At 39.8% G+C, this 18,299-nt stretch overlaps 2 protein-coding genes across 3 annotated transcripts; one reads left to right on the top strand and one right to left on the bottom strand.

Moving 5' to 3' along the window:
- On the top strand, window positions 1-14,007 carry axdnd1 (axonemal dynein light chain domain containing 1). Its single transcript, XM_074634761.1, has 26 exons — window positions 1-194; window positions 1,636-1,763; window positions 1,853-1,956; window positions 2,390-2,483; window positions 3,385-3,470; window positions 3,580-3,636; window positions 3,753-3,861; window positions 4,204-4,325; window positions 4,573-4,713; window positions 4,897-5,001; window positions 5,450-5,570; window positions 5,787-5,888; window positions 6,030-6,196; window positions 6,423-6,492; window positions 7,436-7,670; window positions 7,901-8,117; window positions 8,439-8,532; window positions 8,787-8,980; window positions 9,165-9,255; window positions 9,541-9,684; window positions 10,571-10,645; window positions 11,281-11,313; window positions 11,661-11,762; window positions 11,856-11,947; window positions 12,982-13,121; window positions 13,219-14,007. The coding sequence occupies exons 1-26, from the start codon at window positions 146-148 to the stop codon at window positions 13,326-13,328; spliced, it is 2,982 nt and encodes a 993-aa protein (XP_074490862.1). The 5' UTR covers window positions 1-145; the 3' UTR covers window positions 13,329-14,007.
- On the bottom strand, window positions 13,952-17,707 carry nphs2 (NPHS2 stomatin family member, podocin). 2 transcript variants are annotated; one of them, XM_074634763.1, is made up of 7 exons: window positions 17,254-17,707; window positions 16,888-16,991; window positions 16,513-16,585; window positions 15,655-15,737; window positions 15,077-15,336; window positions 14,568-14,650; window positions 13,952-14,215 (listed from the first exon to the last, which is right to left on the bottom strand). In XM_074634763.1, exons 1-7 carry the CDS (start codon window positions 17,567-17,569, stop codon window positions 14,016-14,018), a joined length of 1,119 nt encoding a protein of 372 aa, XP_074490864.1. In that variant the 5' UTR covers window positions 17,570-17,707; the 3' UTR covers window positions 13,952-14,015. The 2 variants fall into 2 exon arrangements, with proteins under 2 accessions (XP_074490864.1, XP_074490863.1); XM_074634762.1 differs by having other exon boundaries at window positions 13,952-14,225; window positions 14,572-14,650.
- Window positions 17,708-18,299: the final 592 nt, after the last annotated feature.

Below are 18,299 nucleotides of genomic sequence, written 5' to 3'. Positions count from 1 at the left end.
CCAGCAGGAAGTGTAACCTCAGGGGGAGCGGAGAGGAATGTTTTTGGGGGTCAAATAAAACCAGCTTCTCGTCCGCATGACTTTGTCAAAGTTTGGGAATTGTGTTGCCAAGACCTTGTTGTAACTTCTCCACCGTGAGTCCAGGATGTCTGCGCCCAGTTCATCGAGGCCGGAGGGAGAACTGGACACCACAGGTGATGTTAACCTAACACACAGTACAGTCAATGGGGGAGCTACCTGTTAGCAGGTGGATGATAAACAAACACAACATTATCTCATGTTAGAGAAACTCATCACACAGTAAGTTAGACATACAGCCACAAACTTTTTATTACATGACTGGTTACATTCACACAGCTAGTTATCTGTTTCTCAAAGATAAATACAAGTCCCCACCTCAAAATAACACAATTATAGATAGATAGATAGCATCACAGTTCCAAAGTGCAAAACATGTTAGTAAAAAGGCAGTAAAAAAGTGAGTAGTGCAAAGTACAAAAAAATACAACAGATATAAAAATACAAGGAGATGAAGAAAACTGTTAAAAGTGAATATAGTGCAGGGTAACAGCTGTGATACATGACTATTAAAAAAGTGAATATAGTGCAGAAGAGGCTGTTAAAAATGAGTATAGTGCAGGTTAACTCCAGTAGCTTAGTCTATGAAAGTGCACTGTATGCATTATTATTATTATCACTGTATGCATTATTATTATTATTATTATTATTAATATTATTATTATCACTGTATGCATTATTATTATTATTATTATCACTGTGTGCATTATTATCTGTCCTGCAGACTGTCCTCCTTTGTCCCCCTTTGTCTAGTGTACTGTATATCGTCATCACATTTATCAGAGCAATAGTTTTAAATAATACAGGTGGATCATAGGAAGATGTGTGGATACTTGTTTTTGTGTAATTTTAAAGAGTTTGGAAAATATATATTCTTTACATAAACTAATAAACAATAAATCACCCTTTGTTTGAAATACACTGCACATCATCTTGCCTACTCTCCTATCCAACTGGAACTAAAATATTCCATCTGATGTACAATGCAAGTTTTGATAAATCAAACAAATATGGGAAGTCTGAAGTTACTGTAGGGCTGCACAATTATGGCCAAAATGATAACCACGATTATTTAGATCAATATTGAGATCATGATTATTTATCACGATTATTCATTGATTTTAGCGACAACATATTATTATAGCACTTTCACATTTAAATAAACAGAGCCCTGCTTTCACTTCCATGCTGTTCTACATTCCTGCTGATGTACAAATGAGTTTTCTATGAGTGGAGCACACATTTGAAACTTCAATATCACAGGCGATCATGTTCATTTAATTGTGGGAAGCCCAAATCGTGTTCGCGATTGATATACGATTAATTGTGCAGCCCTACCTGAAGTGTACTTTATATCCTTATTCCTTGTGCATGATGCAAGAAAAATATGGACATGTTAGTATATATGAAAACATCAAACTGTAAGACGCATACATGTACATGCATACCATCCCCTCATACCAAGGTCAGACACTGAGTGAGTTATACACCTACTGGTTTGTTTGAGTTTGATTTCATTTTTCTCTGCGGTGGAACTAAATTTTGTTGTCCCAGCAGAGAGCAGAAATACACAACTTCCTCCTGTTAACAACCACGCCATCCCGGATGAGCTGCTGGTCAGCCTCACCTCCACCGTCTGCAGCAAGAGCGCACTCGAGCACGCTGCACACCATCAGCACTGCAAGGTACATTCAACCCCCATTGCTATCTATCAAAGAGGGTTATTTCTGTCACAGAGTTCACACCAGTGTTCCTAAGATGACTTTCTATACAGGGCTGTGGAATCAGACGGCCGGATTCAGTCTGGCATCACCCGCTCGGACGCAAGAAATATAAGTTCTTTCTGGAGCAGCCAACGTCCCTGACTGGAGCCGGCAGGTCAGCTACACCAACGACACATATGCAACAACATAAGCAATGTTGTTGCAACTATGAAGTTTATCCAAAAGTTCTCATTTGAACTGCATGTCAATCAGTGGGGTTTTGTTATCTAGTAAAACGTTACTTGCATATACTGTATCAGTAAATACAGCAACACAGTTATGCATGTTTACTCTTGACAATAATACAGGACAGGGTTAATACAAACCCAGCTTGGTTTTGATTTTTGCATTTTCATAACTGGACCTAGCAAAACCAAACACATTTTAGGTTCTGTCCTTAGTTAGTTATCTTTAATCACATAATTCAATTATTGCTCTAGAATCAGGGCAACTTTAGAAGTCTCAATTTGTCTTTCTGCAATTTGCTGATGATGTAAGAGACTAGATGTGCTTGTTTTTTCTTTTCTGTTTGCATGGTGTCCATACAGGGATATTTCGTTCCTGTGTGATGCTATGGTAACCCAGAGGAAGATAACACCCCTCCCACCACTGAGTGACAGGAGTGTCATTGAAGACACGCAGGTGAGCTGCCTCAGCTGACCTGTTTTGACTTTCTGGCCTTGTAACCATTTATGGCAAAAAGAAGGAGCGCCTGAGAATGTGCCTTAATTTCCATTTTCAATTTATCATAACTTACCTTTATATGGTGTAGCACAAAATCAAAAGCAGTACTTTACAGCATAACAAAATAGGGCTGCACAATTAATTGAATATTAATTGAGATCACAATTCTGGCTTCCAACAATCAAAAGAACATAATCAACTGCGATATTGACGTTTTAAATGCATGCTTCGCTCATAGAAAACTCTGCATAAAGCGCTTCCTAAACAAAGAGCTAGAGATGCACCGTCAATCAGCAGCCAAAATATTTGAATAAAAACACAATAATTTATTTCCTAATCATCTGAATTGTGTGTTTTTATGCAAATAACCACTATGGATGACGATAACAAAGTAAAAGGATAACATTTAGAATTTTTGACGGTTGGAATGTAGCACAACATGAAAGTGAAAACAGCGCTCTGTTTTTTAAAATGTGAATGTTCCTAAAATCTATAAATAATTGTGATCTCAATATTGATCAAAATAAGCGTGATTATCATTTTGGACATAATCGTGTAGCGCTATAACAAAACCAACCAGATTTGACAAGAAAAACATAAAGGGATACCATTCGGATTCACATTACAATGTGTCCATACTTTTAGATCAGTTTTACAGTAACTTCAAAGATGTTTAAAAGTTTAGAGTGAAATTCATATAGATTTGTCATGTTCAGTAACAGAAGGTTTTACAGTTATAAATACTGTTATTTACTGTAATTGTACTGACTTCAAATTCCCATTTATTGCCATTCATCTATACATGTACGCAAGTATACAGTGTGAGTGAGGTGATAACCACGGCCGCTCTGTTTTTCAGATCTTGAGTGTCTCAGAAAGTCTGATCCCGGAAGACTATCACATAGTGAAAAACAAAGGGCTGCGGAGCCTTGAGATCTTTGAGGAGTGAGTCTGCTTCATTAAGTTTATCAACTTCATTAATGTTAACTGCACCCTCATAGTATCATTAGAATTACATTTTTCCGCGAACTCTCGTGTTGCTTCTCTTCCTCAGTGCCTTCACAGTGCAGCTGCAGGATGAAGCGCAGAAGCTACGGGTCTTCCCTTCGCTGTGAGTTCTGAATTAGTAATGATACAGCTTAATAGTAGGAAGTAATAGTACTGTGTGCCGTTAGGTAGGCAAAGTGCTGGCGAGATAAGGGATGTGTGTATGTTCTGTGTTTCCAGGAACCCCAGTGGCAGACTGGAAGTGATCCAGCTGATGAACATCATGGATGACATGCTGGAGAAGGCCGGAGTGGATCAAGAGACTGAGGAGCTGACAGATATCTCTGAGGTAGGCAGACAGAGGAGCAGAAAGTGCACAGGCTGCTCTGTGCCTCTATTGTTGACACTGCTGTGCTACATGTACAGTGAAAAATACAAACTGGTGCAACATCAGGCTTTTGGGCTGCTTTTATCCAAATTTGGATATATGTGAATTACTTCCTGCCTCATCAAAAACACAATGTGCCGAGTGTACTGTGAATGTGTTACTTTCGACTGGTAGCATTCCTGTCATAACCACAACATACTATTTAGTAAAATGTGTATATGGAAAAACAAATATGTTCAGAGATTCTTCTACAAGCATAGCCATCTATACATATTAGAATCAGTGCAATGAACTGTGTTACAGATGGAGGGTCTGCTGGAGCTGGTGCAGGTTGAGCAGAACATCTACAACATAGTTTTCCATGAAGTGATCCGGCAGGTCAGCGTGGGCTGTGCTGAGAGAGGACAGCTGCTCGCCAAACTCAGGTTAGCAGCCAATACATTAGGACAGCACCGACATGGTAGAACCTCACCACTTGTTTAGGGAGTTTCATTAGCCTTACGTGCCTTGAAACCAGTTAAAAACATGGAAATATGGATGTAAATAAGTTACCTCACGTTGATTCTGAAACATATGTTGACAGTTTTTTTAACAGAAAATGTTCAGAAAATCGTATCCAGTAATGACCCCAGGAAGCCTTTTTCACAGCAGCTCTTGTGTTTGTGTGTCCAGACAGCGCTACCAGTCCCTGCTCGAGCGACTCCCCATTCGTCTGAAGGCTCTGCACACTGAGGCAGTGGCGCAGCGCGTTCTGGACCGCCGGCTCACTGAGGAGATCCACCGCATCAAGGCGTGCATCCAGCAGCTCAACATGTACGTAGGTCAGGTGTCAGGCTGCTGGGTTATGATGAATGGAATTACTGGAACGTTTTCATATAGGGATTCTATTTAAACGCAAAAAATGTAATAATAGCACTCATTACAATGTGTGAATATGAGAAATGTGTTTGCTTATTTCTCTGTATGTGTTTGTATGGGTGTGCATCCTCTTCACAGGGAGCTGTCCAGAATCAAAGACCATGATGCCTTTGTGTCCCGGCAGGCGGAGCGCGCTCACCGGCAGCTGGCTGAGGAGCTCGAGCAGACTATCACCAGCTCAGAGTCGGTACCTCATAGGACTGAATTGAACCACTGTTCAGTCAGTCCAAGACACATTTTCATCAAGTTGTTGCATTCTAAAATTCTCCAGCATGAAGAACATTATGAAGCTTATTCACCTGGGCGATATGAGATATGATTTATTTCAAGGGAAATGTACTTGCGCCTTGATCAAAATAATGACAAAAAACTACTGTAAAGAGTAATACTGTAGAAACAGGTACTGCTACCAATGCATCCTTGTAGTAATGTACACAGTAGTCGTTATTGTATCTTTAATTATTGCTTCCAAAAAATAGCATTTTAGAGACTCAAATAAGTGTTACGAGGGGGAGAAAAACAGTATTTTCTAAATATTTACTTCTGAGATGGAGCCTAAGTTCAGCAAGTACGCAGTGTAAAAGTACAACACCAGGTGTTCCCTCTTAAACAGTGCATGTGCTCTTCTCAGTGTGATCCAGGGTTACCACGAGCTGTATGAGATGCAGAGGGCTCGCCTTGAGGCTCAGCTGCTCCAGATGACCGAGGAGAAAGACTGTTGGAGCCAGCTCACCTTCCGCCTCGCCCTCAAGGTGTGTGATGTCATTTTTTTTCTTTCAATTGGACTCACCTCGTGTGTTAGTTTCATGTGGGCTGTTATTCTGAATAAATAATAGATTAACTGATTTTGCTTGTGGAATCAGAAGGAATTAGAAATATATTGTTTTATTATATAGATAACTGTGGCTCACTTTGTTGCTCACTATGATTTTTGGGTTGTAAGGATCATTTTTTTCTGTGATTGTCAGGTGATCAGAGTAAAGAAGCTGCAGCTGGTCAGTCGGCTGCATATCATTGAGCAGAGCTGGTTCAAGACAGCCGAGCACTGCAGCCTCTACATCGCTTTGAAGGTAACAACGCAGTTCCTGTTTGCTTAACACTTTCTGTGTTGCTCATGGCAAAAACACCAAACGCCCCAGATGACTCTTCTTTGGAAATATCCCTGGTGGTTCAATTACACTCTGACTATGAAAGTGACCATCCTGCTGTAGGACACAGAGGCCCTGAATATCATCAGGGAGCTTGCTGACTACTGGAAAGAGCAGCTGACTGCTATCATGTCCCAGCTGAAGGAGACTGAGCATGCTCAGTGTGAACAGATCACTGGCATCCAGCAAGGCATCGCCGAGTGGCTCACCTTCTGCACCACACAGAACAAGTAAGGGCACGCTAAGATACCCAAGGAGATTATGTAAGCTTTCATGTTTATCCACTATTATAAAGTGTATTCAGTTAAAGAAAATATACTTTTATGGAAAGCTGTAATAACCTACGTTACGCCCAGTATAGAGTCGATGATCAGCAAAGTAATTGAGAGCAATTTATGGAAGAAGAGATTGATCTGTGTCGGTATTCTGCCAAAGATGCTCTTACTCTCTTTCAAGGTGTTCACACCCAAAATATGAGAAGGCTTCCGTGGAAAAGATTAACGCTGATGTGAAGCAGTGGTCAAATGTAAGACAGTACATTTACTTCTTCTGTCTGTGTTTTTCTCATCACTGTTATTGATGTAATCCATCTGATGTGTTGAACACGTGGCTTGATGTTCAAATAAACCAGGACAAATCCGTTTTTAAAGCATGTTATTTTGTTTCAGTCTCGTGAGGTAGTGGCCATTTTGCCAGATTGTATCTATTTGGAATAGATTTTATTCCAAATATTTACAGTGGAAACCTCTTATAGTGATCATATTTGTCCTAGTCAAATTGATTACTATAAGTGGATGATTATTAGAACCTTTTTTTCTTTTTCTTTATTTCCCATCTAATTGACATATATTTATGATATGGATATAAAGTAATGAAACCGACAGCTTTACTATCTACTGAATTGTATTGACTGTTTCAAACGCTTTTCAAATTACTGTATACGTTAAATTACTGTACTGTGTATGATTCAAATACTCTATAATACAGTACTGTATATACAGTATAATATAGCTTACTGTAGTTACAATTGTAATCAGGCTAAAGCTTAAAACAGTATTGTGCTTTTAACAAATACAGTAACATCAGTAATGCAAATAGGTTACTAAGCCACAGCTTGGTGATGGTTTCCGTGCCTTTCTAAATTTTTAACAGGCCTGAAAATAAACTAAAGGCTATCATTGCCTGATATAAAAATAAAATCTATCAATGTTTTTCCATATGTTGCCATGTAAGAAAACACCCAAAATGAATACAAGAAGCGGACAACTTGATTACTATAAGATAATTATTTAATCAGCATTTGTATAGGAGTGATTCTTTTTGATCCATATAAGCGGTTGATCACTGTAACCATGATCACTGTAAGCGGTTTCCACTGTAGTGAAATTTGGGTCTTTCAACATGTCTAGTCAACAGCTAAGATTCCTTTGTTATCCTTAAGTCCTCCTCTGTGTTGTGTTTCTCTACAGACGTTGGCCCTCCAGTGTGACTGCTACCAAGGTGAGACGCTGCTTTGTTGCCAGCAAACGCTGGGCGAGATCGGCCGTGTCCAGGACAGATGGCTGAATATGAGCTTTGAGCTGCTTAGAAGACACCCTTTTCCTGACGGGGAACCCTATGGAGGCCAACAGGCCCAAAGAGAGCTTGACCAGGTCCTATCTGAGCTCCTCAAACAGCTGGACACCCAAGTCAGTGGAGAGAATGGTGAGGGCTGATAGAGACACAATTTTGAATCATTTTAAATGAGTTAGAAACTATTATTTTGAGGCCTACAGATGGGTAAGTAAAGTATACACAAGCTATCACAGAATATTTATATATATTCATATATCTTGTTTTTTCTTAATGTTTTCATGGGTCTCATTGTGGGATATAATCCTTAAGATATAGACTTACTGTAACTGTTGAAACAGATTCCAGCAATACTGTTTCAGGGATCCACGGACAGATCATTTCGCTATTCGGGTTGATGGAGCCCTGGGTTTCAAGGCTCGGTGCAGCGATTCGCCGGCCAAAACTGATGTCTGTCTCTGACTGGCTGAAGCTGGAGAAGGAACTGAGCAATTGGCAGGATTTGGCTGAAAAGGCTCTTCAGAATGTCTCCAACATGCAGACAGAGAACGAAAAGGACAAAAACAAGCCTGACATATAGTAAGTTTGGTTAAAACAATGTATTTAATGAAAAGGCAAATGCCTTTGATGAAACTTTTGAATGTTCTGCAGTACAAGAAATTTGGTATTCTGGATGTGTTTGTGAATCAAACACTTGTCATTAGAAAAGTCTTTAATCAACACAGCAACAAATATATAAGCTTTTTAAGCTTTTCTAAACACATTGTATTCCTTGCTGGTGATAAAATGGGAGTGGAAGTTTTAATGAGCTGACAGAAAAACTTCAAACTTAGAGGAAAAATTAAGACTACATGTATCCTGAAATATAAATATTTCCTTTTCTGTTGTTTGTTCAAACAGTACAGAGACAAAAAAGGTGTCAGACAAAGTGCAGGAGTTCATTACCAGCCTGTCCAGCTTCACTGATGGTGAGAACCAGAGACTCAGTGAGAAGGTGAGTACAACAATGTCACTTACATTTCCCTCAAGTGTTTTGGAACAAACATATCAACTCCATGAATGTAATGCTCAGATATTACACAGACAATACATCTGAATGACCAAAACCACTCCTAACATGTTGTGTCTCAGCTCAACTCGTCTGGGGTGAAAAAAAATATAAGATTTACTACATTGTTATATATCTTATTAATGTCTTTGTTTGCTGTAATGTTACATCTTGAGTTTTAGTGTTTCCTGTCCTACCAGATCACTGCTATTCACATGGCTCAGACCCGCTGGATGTTGGATCTGTTGCTCCTCATGGTACCTGACCATAGCGAGGACAAAAACCACAAAGAACAGGAACACCACTACACTGCAAACATCTCACTGCAGACGCTGAATGAGGATGCCAAGATGCTGGCTGAGAAACTGGACTTTTTTTCCATGTACATCAGCAGGTACCAGAAGTTTTTACCTGTTTTTACAATTCACAATTTAAACTCTGTTGTCTTACACAAGTACTGAACTGAATTTTATTACAGAGGGCATTGATAACCTCTTTACACAACATACAGAAATTAAATGATGGATAAAGTTACTTGAGGATTTTACTCATCAGGAAATGTCTGTTTTTGACCGCAGCTCTTGCAAACTGATTCTGGAGGAGCAGATTCAGGACAACGTATATGAAGTTGAGAGTGAAAATGAGATGAATGAGTGCAGAAAGCTGCAGGTAAACAAAGTTCTGGTGCACAATATAGCAAAGAATTGATAGTAACATCAGAGCTGCATGTTGTACATTTCACCAGTAATCATGGCTTTAGGTACACTAGAAACATCAAGAGACGCATCAAACCTACATTCCATTAAGACTGAACAACAGCTCTGTTCTACTCTTGTGTGTTCAAACATTACAAAAGTCCAGCAGAGGGAGCCATACTGCAGTTACAGATTAGTGTGAGGTAAACTAAGCAGACCTACATGTGTACTGTGTGTGTGTTGGTGTGTCCGTCCTCAGAGGGAGTGCACTGATTGGGTGGAGTCCTGTATAATCCTGCTCTCAGGATTGACAGGTGGTCCTGTGGATCTGCCGGTCCGACAGGCTGAGGCCGCCTCCAGCAGTGATGAGCCGGTCTCTCCAGCAGAAAGCATGGAGTCTCTGGTGAGCAGTCAATTTAAATACAACCCTAATTAATTAATGATTGAATTGTGACTATAAAACATGTTTGCCAAAGATGAGCGTGGCCATGGTTGATTATCATATTTCAAGTTAGTTATGTCTTTATTACAGTTTTTCTTATTCGCTTTGGCTCAATTCTCAAATGAGAATTATTTTTTTCAAAACAATAAGCTCAAATCTCTAAACCATTAGTTTGTTGTTCACAACAGATGAGAATTTCTCATTCATTCGAGCAAATTGCACGTGTTTTGGCACATGTGCGAAAGAGTCAGCACAATTGTCTACAATTTGCACAATAACCACTTGCACATGTCTTGCTGATTAAAACTGATGAGTTGATTCTCAGTGAAATTTTCATCCTCTTCACAACTTCTAAACTTTCTTTCATTATTTGAGCTATCACATGCAAAATGATGCATTCAATTATCAAAATCTATTAGACATATATACTGTATGTATATTCCATATCTATAACATGGTGTTACGTACTGTCAAGAGGTGTAATTAATTGTTTTTTCACTGAACTACAGCAGATTCTTTTAGACTGTGGTTGTACTGGGCAACTTCCAGGTGTGAATGTGTAACTGTGTGATTGTGATCAGGGCGTTCCTGAAAAAGAGAGCATTGCGCTCAGTGAACCTCCCCCTGAATAAATAAAGGTTGAAACATCAGAGGAGAGATTGCCATTGATCAAGTATCAGATTTTACTGTAGTCAAGGTCTGACCCTGGCATCAGTCACCCAATTAAATTGTGATCAGCTCAACACAAAGTTTCACATCTGAAACTTGTGAAAGTGACACCAAGGCATCGTGTAGTTTTGTCTGAATCAAAATTCAGTGTTTTTGAGATTTTGGTGTGTGTTTATAGGTGAATCAAGAGGTTTCAGCGGAGCCTGTAGCAGACATTGAGGTCAAAGATGAGACTGATGCAGAGCCGAGAGAGGTGAGTCATATTAACAGCTGTGGAGTATGAACGAAAAGGTCAATGACTCCTTGTAACTATTCAGAGTAGACTACTACTATTGAATTGAATCGAATCGAAATCACATCGTGGCAGACTTTGTGATATTAGCAAATATCATATCGTTGTCCAAATAATCAATATAATAACATATCGTGATACAACTAGTGATTTACACCCTTAGTAGGTAGACAGTCTGTTATTTAACCAGAGGATCAAGGTTGAAGCTCCTGTTTCAGCAAATATCTGACCTCTGAAAGTTTCACCTAGCAAGACACTGAGGCTCAGAGCCATCAAGTTTGTGTGGGACATTTGTGCTTTTAGTGACTCTTACAATAAATTTATGAACCCTTTAACAATGTCTTTAAGTTTTTATGTTTGCTAAAATATATTTTGTTTTGTGAAGTCTAACTGAAAGGCAATGACTAACGGTGTAAATAACTATTAAGTACGTTGATTAATGATATTAACTTAGAATTTTATATCGCTGACCAGCACATGCATTATGATTTGTTAAAATGATAATATGCAATAAGGTATTCAACAACTGTTATCAAATGAATGTTATTCCTGATGGTAGTGATGAGGGCAGTGATGGTGCTCTTGTTTCTCCACAGTACACTGCTGAAGGACACGACACACAACAAGAGGTTTGTCAATATAGTTCTATTGAAGTGTACTTAGATTGTAGTCTGCACATTAGTGAAAAAAACATTTTAAAAAATCTGGTCTGAAAAAAGACAAATCCAATGCTAGTCTGGAACAGACTATGAAAAACATGTATTTCTCTCTTCTCTCAGGTCAGGGAATCTTTGGAGTATTTGTGTTGAAGACAGAACAGTATTAAGAATTAAATAAACTCCTGAGGAAAACGGGGGATTTTACAAATGTGTCTTATCAAAGGAACACAGCTTGTTATACATGTATGTTCATTGTACAGTATGAACCAGACTAACTTGCTAAAAACAGTGTTGTTGTTGTTGTCGTCGTCCTGCAGGGGGAGCTAACAGTCTGTGAGAGCCCAGTGGTGAAGCTGATCAACTATGATGGAAACATTACTCAAAGAAAGCTGGGAGAGAGCAGTGTCCACCTGAATGGGGTTAGTGGCATACCTTTCACTGTTTATAGAGCTGAACAAACTGCCTGTATGTCTCCCTGACTATCCATCCGTCTGTCTGTCACTGTCTGTCAGACTGAGGAACTGGTTGTGTCTCCAGCGACAGATGAAGCCCAGAAAGCGTTTAGTGATCTTACCACAGTAGGATTACTGCAGCAGGATCTGCAGTAAGTTCACTTTCTTATCGCTGAGTGGAACTCATTCCTGTTTTTGTAATACTGTGATAATATATAATATCAATCATGTCACCTTTTAGTGGGGAAATCTATGTTTTTTTAATGACCAGTTTGTCCATATACTGTTTTAAACACTCGCTGGCTATTAGCTCATTTGTCCCACACAGGAATGATGTTTATTTATTGTTTAAAATAACAACTGGGAAGCTAGCATGAGCAACATTTACCACCATAGCTGAACAGCCATGCTTTTGTATTGCTCTCATAATTAGTCAGAAAGACACTTCTACACTCAGTGGTAGAATGTCACTAAGTATAATCACTCAAGTACTGTACTTAAGTACAATTTTGAGGTATTTGTACTTTACTCGAGTATTTCCATTTTATGCTACTTTCTACTCCACTACATCTCAGAGGCAAATATTGTACTTTTTACTCCACTACATGGATTTCAAAATTTAAGTTACTAGTTACTTTACAAATTTAGATTATTGATACAAAATAAGTAAACTAATAGGTTATAATATATTATTATAACTTAAGCCACCAAGCAATATATTTATTAATTAAAATGAGCTCCACCTTTACCAGCTACAACATTAAAGTGATGAACACACAAATGCATCAATAATTATAATTCAATGATATAATATATACAGTATGTTTATGAAACGGGCCATTCTGCATAATGAGTATTTTTACTTTTGGTACTTTTTATACATTTACTCAAGTAAAATTTGGAATGCAGGATTTTTATTTGTAACAGAGTATTTCTACACTCAAGTAAAAGATCTGAATACTTCTTCCACCACTGTTTACACCTTGCAGATTTGGAGTTTATTAGGCAAAATCCCATCAGAAGGGCAACAAGGGAATAAATATATACGATTTGCTGTCGAGTTCAGTAGCCATCAAGCACACATCAGCCAAGTTTCTGTGGTTGTTCAGAAATGGAGAGTGGACCTCTATTGACTTGTGGATGTGCAGAGGACACCAGGTTAGATCTCTCTCCATGTGTGTGTCAGTGATTCAGAGCTGCGGAGCCAGAGTGCCGAGCAGCGAGCTCTGAAGGCTGAGGAAGCACTGCAGGCAGCGTTGGAGAAAATCCAGGACTTGGAGAGACAACGGCAGGGTTGGCCGAGTCTGGAGCCCAAAAGTAGTGAAGGTACCGACTAAACAACAAAATATATAAACTTTTAACTGAGACAGAGAGACAGTAACACAGTATTAAAGGTTCGTTCACGTCTTTGTTTGTGTTGCAGAGAAAAACGTAACATCACCACCTCCACCAGTAACAACCCCAGCACCTCCAAAGAAAACCAAACCATCAAGCAGCACCAAAAAGACCAAGAAACGGTTATCTGCCGTGTGACCAGGAAGTGTTACAACGTTATATGTATGTCCCATCACAGTCCATTAAACCAGAAAAGGAAAAGCACCAACGGTGTTATGACTTCTGGTGCACATTACCAACACATGTACTCTCTCAGAAGTATACATTGTAGCACACAGGAATAAAAAACAAGAATAAACAAGAAGCATCATTCACCAGCGCTACCATCCAAGTATCAGGAGGATGTCCAATATTCAGACTGCTTGCCTGTTTTATGAGAATGACTATAGTGATGTCATCATTTACGTAATGGCTTGCTGTGCTTTTTGTTTAACCTTGTGATATGTCTGACTCCAAGTAAAGGCAAATCAGTTTTTGTTTCCTTCCAAAAAATTAAGATTCTGCAGGCATTACATTTGAAAAAGTTTGACTTCTCTGGACCTTTATTATCAAGACAAGGAAATTGTCACCAGCTTGTTCACCAGCGTAAACCACTTAAATTCCAAAGCTCTCTGGAGGAAAACATTCATTATTAACTCATATCTAATTTGTACTTGAATAAGCAATCATTTGGCTTCATTATTACTTTCTTAAACATGATAAAAAATCTCCTGAAACTCTACCATAAACTGAGAATCACTAGCTCACACTCGCTTCTGTTAGGTGTTCAATAATAATTATTTTGAACATTTCCACAATAAAAAGCTTTCATGTCTTAATGATCTGTCACATCATTGGCGAGTCTTTATCTGGTTCCACCTCTGTCGTCCCTCCCTCGCCTTCAAAAGCAGGGGGAGGAGGGGGTGGTAGGGATGAGAGGTCAGGGGTCAAGCTGAGGAGATCTGGAGGGAGAGGAAGGACCAGAGCGGGATGGAGGAGACGGAGGGAAGCCCTGAACCCCTCCCAGGTGTCTCTCTCCCCTTCTGCTGCTTTTACCTGGAGGAGAGAAGGACTGCTGTTGGAAACACGTTTGCTTTACAAACACTGCTGAGAAGGCAGAAATGATCTCACTGGCAGAGCTAAACCAAGGCTGTGCTCTGGGCTGAAAAAACATAGCAAAATGGTTTGAAATGGAAACGGAAATCATGGTTTGTTGAGCCACTGGCTTTCCAAAAGTTTTAAAAATAATGCTGATAATAATAAAGTTCTGAGTTAGTTAAATGCCATATTTGACAAATAAACTGAAAATCGATGAACCATAAACACTTAAAATTCAAATACAAACATTAAGATATAAAAAACAAAAAACATTAGATTATAAAAATCTGGTATAGTTACTCACTCTGATCTGGTGTTGTCTCTTGGCTTCGGCCTCAGCAGCCAAACTCTGCTGTAACTCCACAGGAAAACTGAGCTCGTCTCTGACAGAAAATCAAACACAAGCCTGGTCAGCAGGAAGATCACAGTACACTACAAATCTCTACATTCCTCTCTGCTGCTTACCTGGGGAAAAAATCAAAGCTTTCAGAGAAAAAATACTTTGCACTCAGAAAGTGATGCAGTTTTTCAGGAGCACTGCCATCGTATTGTACAAAGCAGCCTCTTTTTCTTTTGTCCTGACATGTTTCTTGAAAAATCATCTTGATTCTGGTTTAGCCATTTAAAGCATCATCAGCTGTTAATATCAGGTTTTGCTGCCAGGCCCTGCAAGAGGGGCATCACTACCAGACTCTACACCCAAAGGTAGACTAGAATGCATTGCTGCCACAGGATGTAATGTGCTTTGTGAATGAAACACACTAACTGAGGTACAATAAATGATCTTTGTTTGTTATCTTCAGTCTTACATGTCTGCTCTCTCCACCCTGATGCCCCACCGGCAAGCAATAGAGTCAACAGCTACTTGTATCTGCTGTCCCATCCTCCTCCTGTGCAGCAGGATGTGGCTGAGTGTGTATTGGGCGAGAATGTCTCTGACCGCCGCCTGGACCAGAGTCTGCAGCACCGTGGTCAGACTAGACAGAGTCGCGCTGCACAATGCCACGTTCTCGATCTGGTAATAACACACTGCACTCAGCTCCGGCCTCACCAAGTCCCTTGTCACAACCTGGGGACACACGTATGAGAAGTCAGCAGTCTAATGCAGTTAAACCTTTGTCACTGTCTGGTTAATTAGTTAATTTACTCACCATCCTAAAAGGTTGAGAAACACTGTGTAACAAAGATGGAATCCACTTTAATGAAAACCTCTGTGAAGATACTTTAGTGAAAGTAGTTGCTGAGGTTTTCCAGCCAGTGACAAATAAGTCTGATCTCTTTATGGACTATGAAAGACTGCAGTAAACAGCTACTTCACTGTCAATCATTTTTACATATGGAGCTAAATGTGAATATGTCAGTTGTGTTTTTGTTCATTGTTCTGTACCGTGTGAGGAGGAACCTTCAGCATTGTCAGACGGATGTCGACCTTGTGACACACATCCAGGAGTGGGAGGTAGAAAAGAAGGCCTGGAGAGAGAAGGGAAAAGGGTTTGATCTAAGGACAGATTTCTAACATTGAAGGTACAGTGTGTAGGATTTGACGGCATCTAGTGGTGTGGTTACACATTGCAAACAACTAAGTACCCCTCTTCTCACTCCTCCTTCTTGTAAGACTGCGGTAACATGAGCCACCAAGTGCAAAAACGTGGTAACGCCGTTCCCCTCGCTCAGAGGCCATCCTCACCATAATAACACTACTTTAGGAGCAACGGAAGCGGCTGGCGGAACCACAGTTTTGCACTCTGCTGCTCACGTTACCGCAGTTTCACAAGCGTGTCGGAGAACTATGGTGGCCTTCAGGTAACGTAAAAACATGAAAGGCTCTCTCTAGAGCCAGTGTTTGGTCTGTCCGTTCTGGGCTACTGTAGAAACATGGCGGAGCAACATGGCGGACTCTGTGAAGAGGACCCGCTCCCTATGTAGATATGAAGGGCTCATTCTAAACTAATGAAAACACAACAATTCTTAGTTTCAGGTGATTATACACTAATGAAAACTTAGTTCTGAATATTATATTATATTTCTGCTAATAGATCACACACTGTTCCTTCAATTATTATTATTTTTTTAATAATTTTCCTATGATGTTTTATATGACAGAAAACATATAGATGACTAAAACATTTGAAGTACTTGTGGGGTGTCCAAATTTGACATGATTCAGCTGTGTTCACTAGCCAACTTAACCCAACAGTAATTCAAACACTGACACACAGACTCAGAAACAGTAATTGGTGACAACCTGGTCCTCTGGGTCTTCCACGCAGTAGGTGACCCAGTCTGAAGATCACAGCTCTCTCATGCTCCCTCACTACCTGTCAATCAAAGTGACAGACAACAGTCAGTCCATATGAATGCAAGACAGTAATGGATGAATGTCCAATTTGACCAGCTTTTAGTGGTAGTCAGTAGTCAGAAAGTATTAGGACATTGACACATTTTTGTTGTGTTGGCTGTGAACTCTAGTACATTGGATTAGAAATTGAACAATTGCTATGAGGTGAAAATGCTCACTATCTAAAATAGCCCATTTTCATGCTAAAAATCCCCAATAATAATTAAAGGTACATTATTGTCCAGTGTTTGGTTTCTGTTCGGTCTGTGGTGTAGTTCGTACTTTGACACAGAACCAGATGGAAAGAGGGAGGAAGAGGAGAACCAGAGCCAAGACGAAGACCATCAGCAGCCACTCAAACACTCCCAGGTTCCTGCGCTTCAGACCTGCAGAGATCCACAGTACTTAATATGAAGAAATCCCACCAAGATACTCAGATTTAGTATAATTTTTTTGAGTTATGATTGTCAATACCAAGAAAAATGCTGCAAATTGACTATCTGTATCATCACATTCTTGAATTTACATTACTATTTATTTTATTATCTGTAATTTCAGGTCAGGAACTGGGAAAAACTAAAAAAAAAACTTAATAGAAATAAAACCATTTCCCTCGCTGCACATACAATGTACCGGGCTTTGACTTACCGTCCTCCTGCTCCGCAGCCTCCAGGAGCCCCAGGTTCTCCTCCTTGACCTCATCCTCTCTCACGCTGTCTATGTCCACCACAGTGGATCTCACCTTCACTTCTGTCTCCTGCTCCAACTTCATCTCATGTGTCTCTGGCTTCTCCTTCTGCAGCCTCTCTTTCCTCACTGATGACGCCTCAGGGACCCGGCTTGCCTTCGATGGCCTTTGTCTGTGATTTCTGGGAAGTGCAGAGGCTCCGCTCTCCCTCTCCTTCCTGGGCGTCATTCTGGGTCTCTGCGGGAGACCATGGTGGACATCGGAGGACTTTTCCATACTGGCTGGAGGCTCTGGTGCATAGGAGTGATTGCTGTTGGGATGTTTCTGCTCGATGGGTTAGTGGATGGTTGTCTTTTTTGGGTGAAAGCAGAGAGGAAGGAGAAATGTTGTGACTTTTGCTGCTTCCTCTGGCTGGAGGTCTGTAACTGGAGTCAGTGGTGCTGTCATCTACCGTGGTAATAAGACAGAGTACATGAATGGTAAATTAGGCTGACTGTTTGGATGTGGGAGTAGGACAGCAGTGGGAGTGACACTTTCCACCATCTCTTTTTGTCAAATAATGTCAGGTCAGTGAACTTTTGTGAGCAGGATATTCAGTAGGTTATAAGTTGTCAAAGCAGAAAACAAACTAAAAGAAAAGGTTAAGATAATAATATGGAAAAACATCAAGATACACTAATATTGATAAGTTCTCATGTCATCTCTTGATCTGCAAGTAAATCTCTGCCTCTTTTTTTTCCAGATTCAGAATGGCCTTATCAGAGATAAAATAAAAACATGCAGGGATTGCTGGATGAGTTTATTTCAGCTATATTCTGTTTATTAGCATTATTCTTTGCTCATTTTTTTTTTTACTAAAAGCTTTAACAAGTGTAAATAGCAAGTGTTACAGCTTGGGAGCCTTTGATTCTGTCACATAGATATCAAAAAAGAATCCTATGCATCCCCACATGTTCCAGCATATTTACTGTACATACTATACATGGCCCAATAAAATCACTGATAT

This window comes from Sebastes fasciatus, chromosome 5 (assembly GCF_043250625.1).
Source record: "Sebastes fasciatus isolate fSebFas1 chromosome 5, fSebFas1.pri, whole genome shotgun sequence".
Taxonomy (NCBI): domain Eukaryota; kingdom Metazoa; phylum Chordata; class Actinopteri; order Perciformes; family Sebastidae; genus Sebastes; species Sebastes fasciatus.
Note: the sequence above shows the minus strand (reverse complement) of the source record. Positions and strands in the feature narration are given on the sequence as shown.

Bases quoted from the DNA above. Each gene is read 5' to 3' on its own strand.
- axdnd1 (XM_074634761.1), top strand. From the start codon at position 146: ATGTCTGCGCCCAGTTCATCGAGGCCGGAGGGAGAACTGGACACCACA. The intron at 3,471-3,579 runs GTGAGTCTGCTT...TCTCTTCCTCAG, and splicing joins AGCCTTGAGATCTTTGAGGA to TGCCTTCACAGTGCAGCTGC. The intron at 6,197-6,422 runs GTAAGGGCACGC...CTCTCTTTCAAG, and splicing joins TTCTGCACCACACAGAACAA to GTGTTCACACCCAAAATATG.
- nphs2 (XM_074634762.1), bottom strand. From the start codon at position 17,569: ATGGAAAAGTCCTCCGATGTCCACCATGGTCTCCCGCAGAGACCCAGA. The intron at 14,651-15,076 runs GTAAGACTGAAG...ATTTTCTGTCAG, and splicing joins AGGGTGGAGAGAGCAGACAT to AGACGAGCTCAGTTTTCCTG. The intron at 14,226-14,571 runs GTGAGTAACTAT...TCTCTCCTCCAG, and splicing joins AGAGACAACACCAGATCAGA to GTAAAAGCAGCAGAAGGGGA.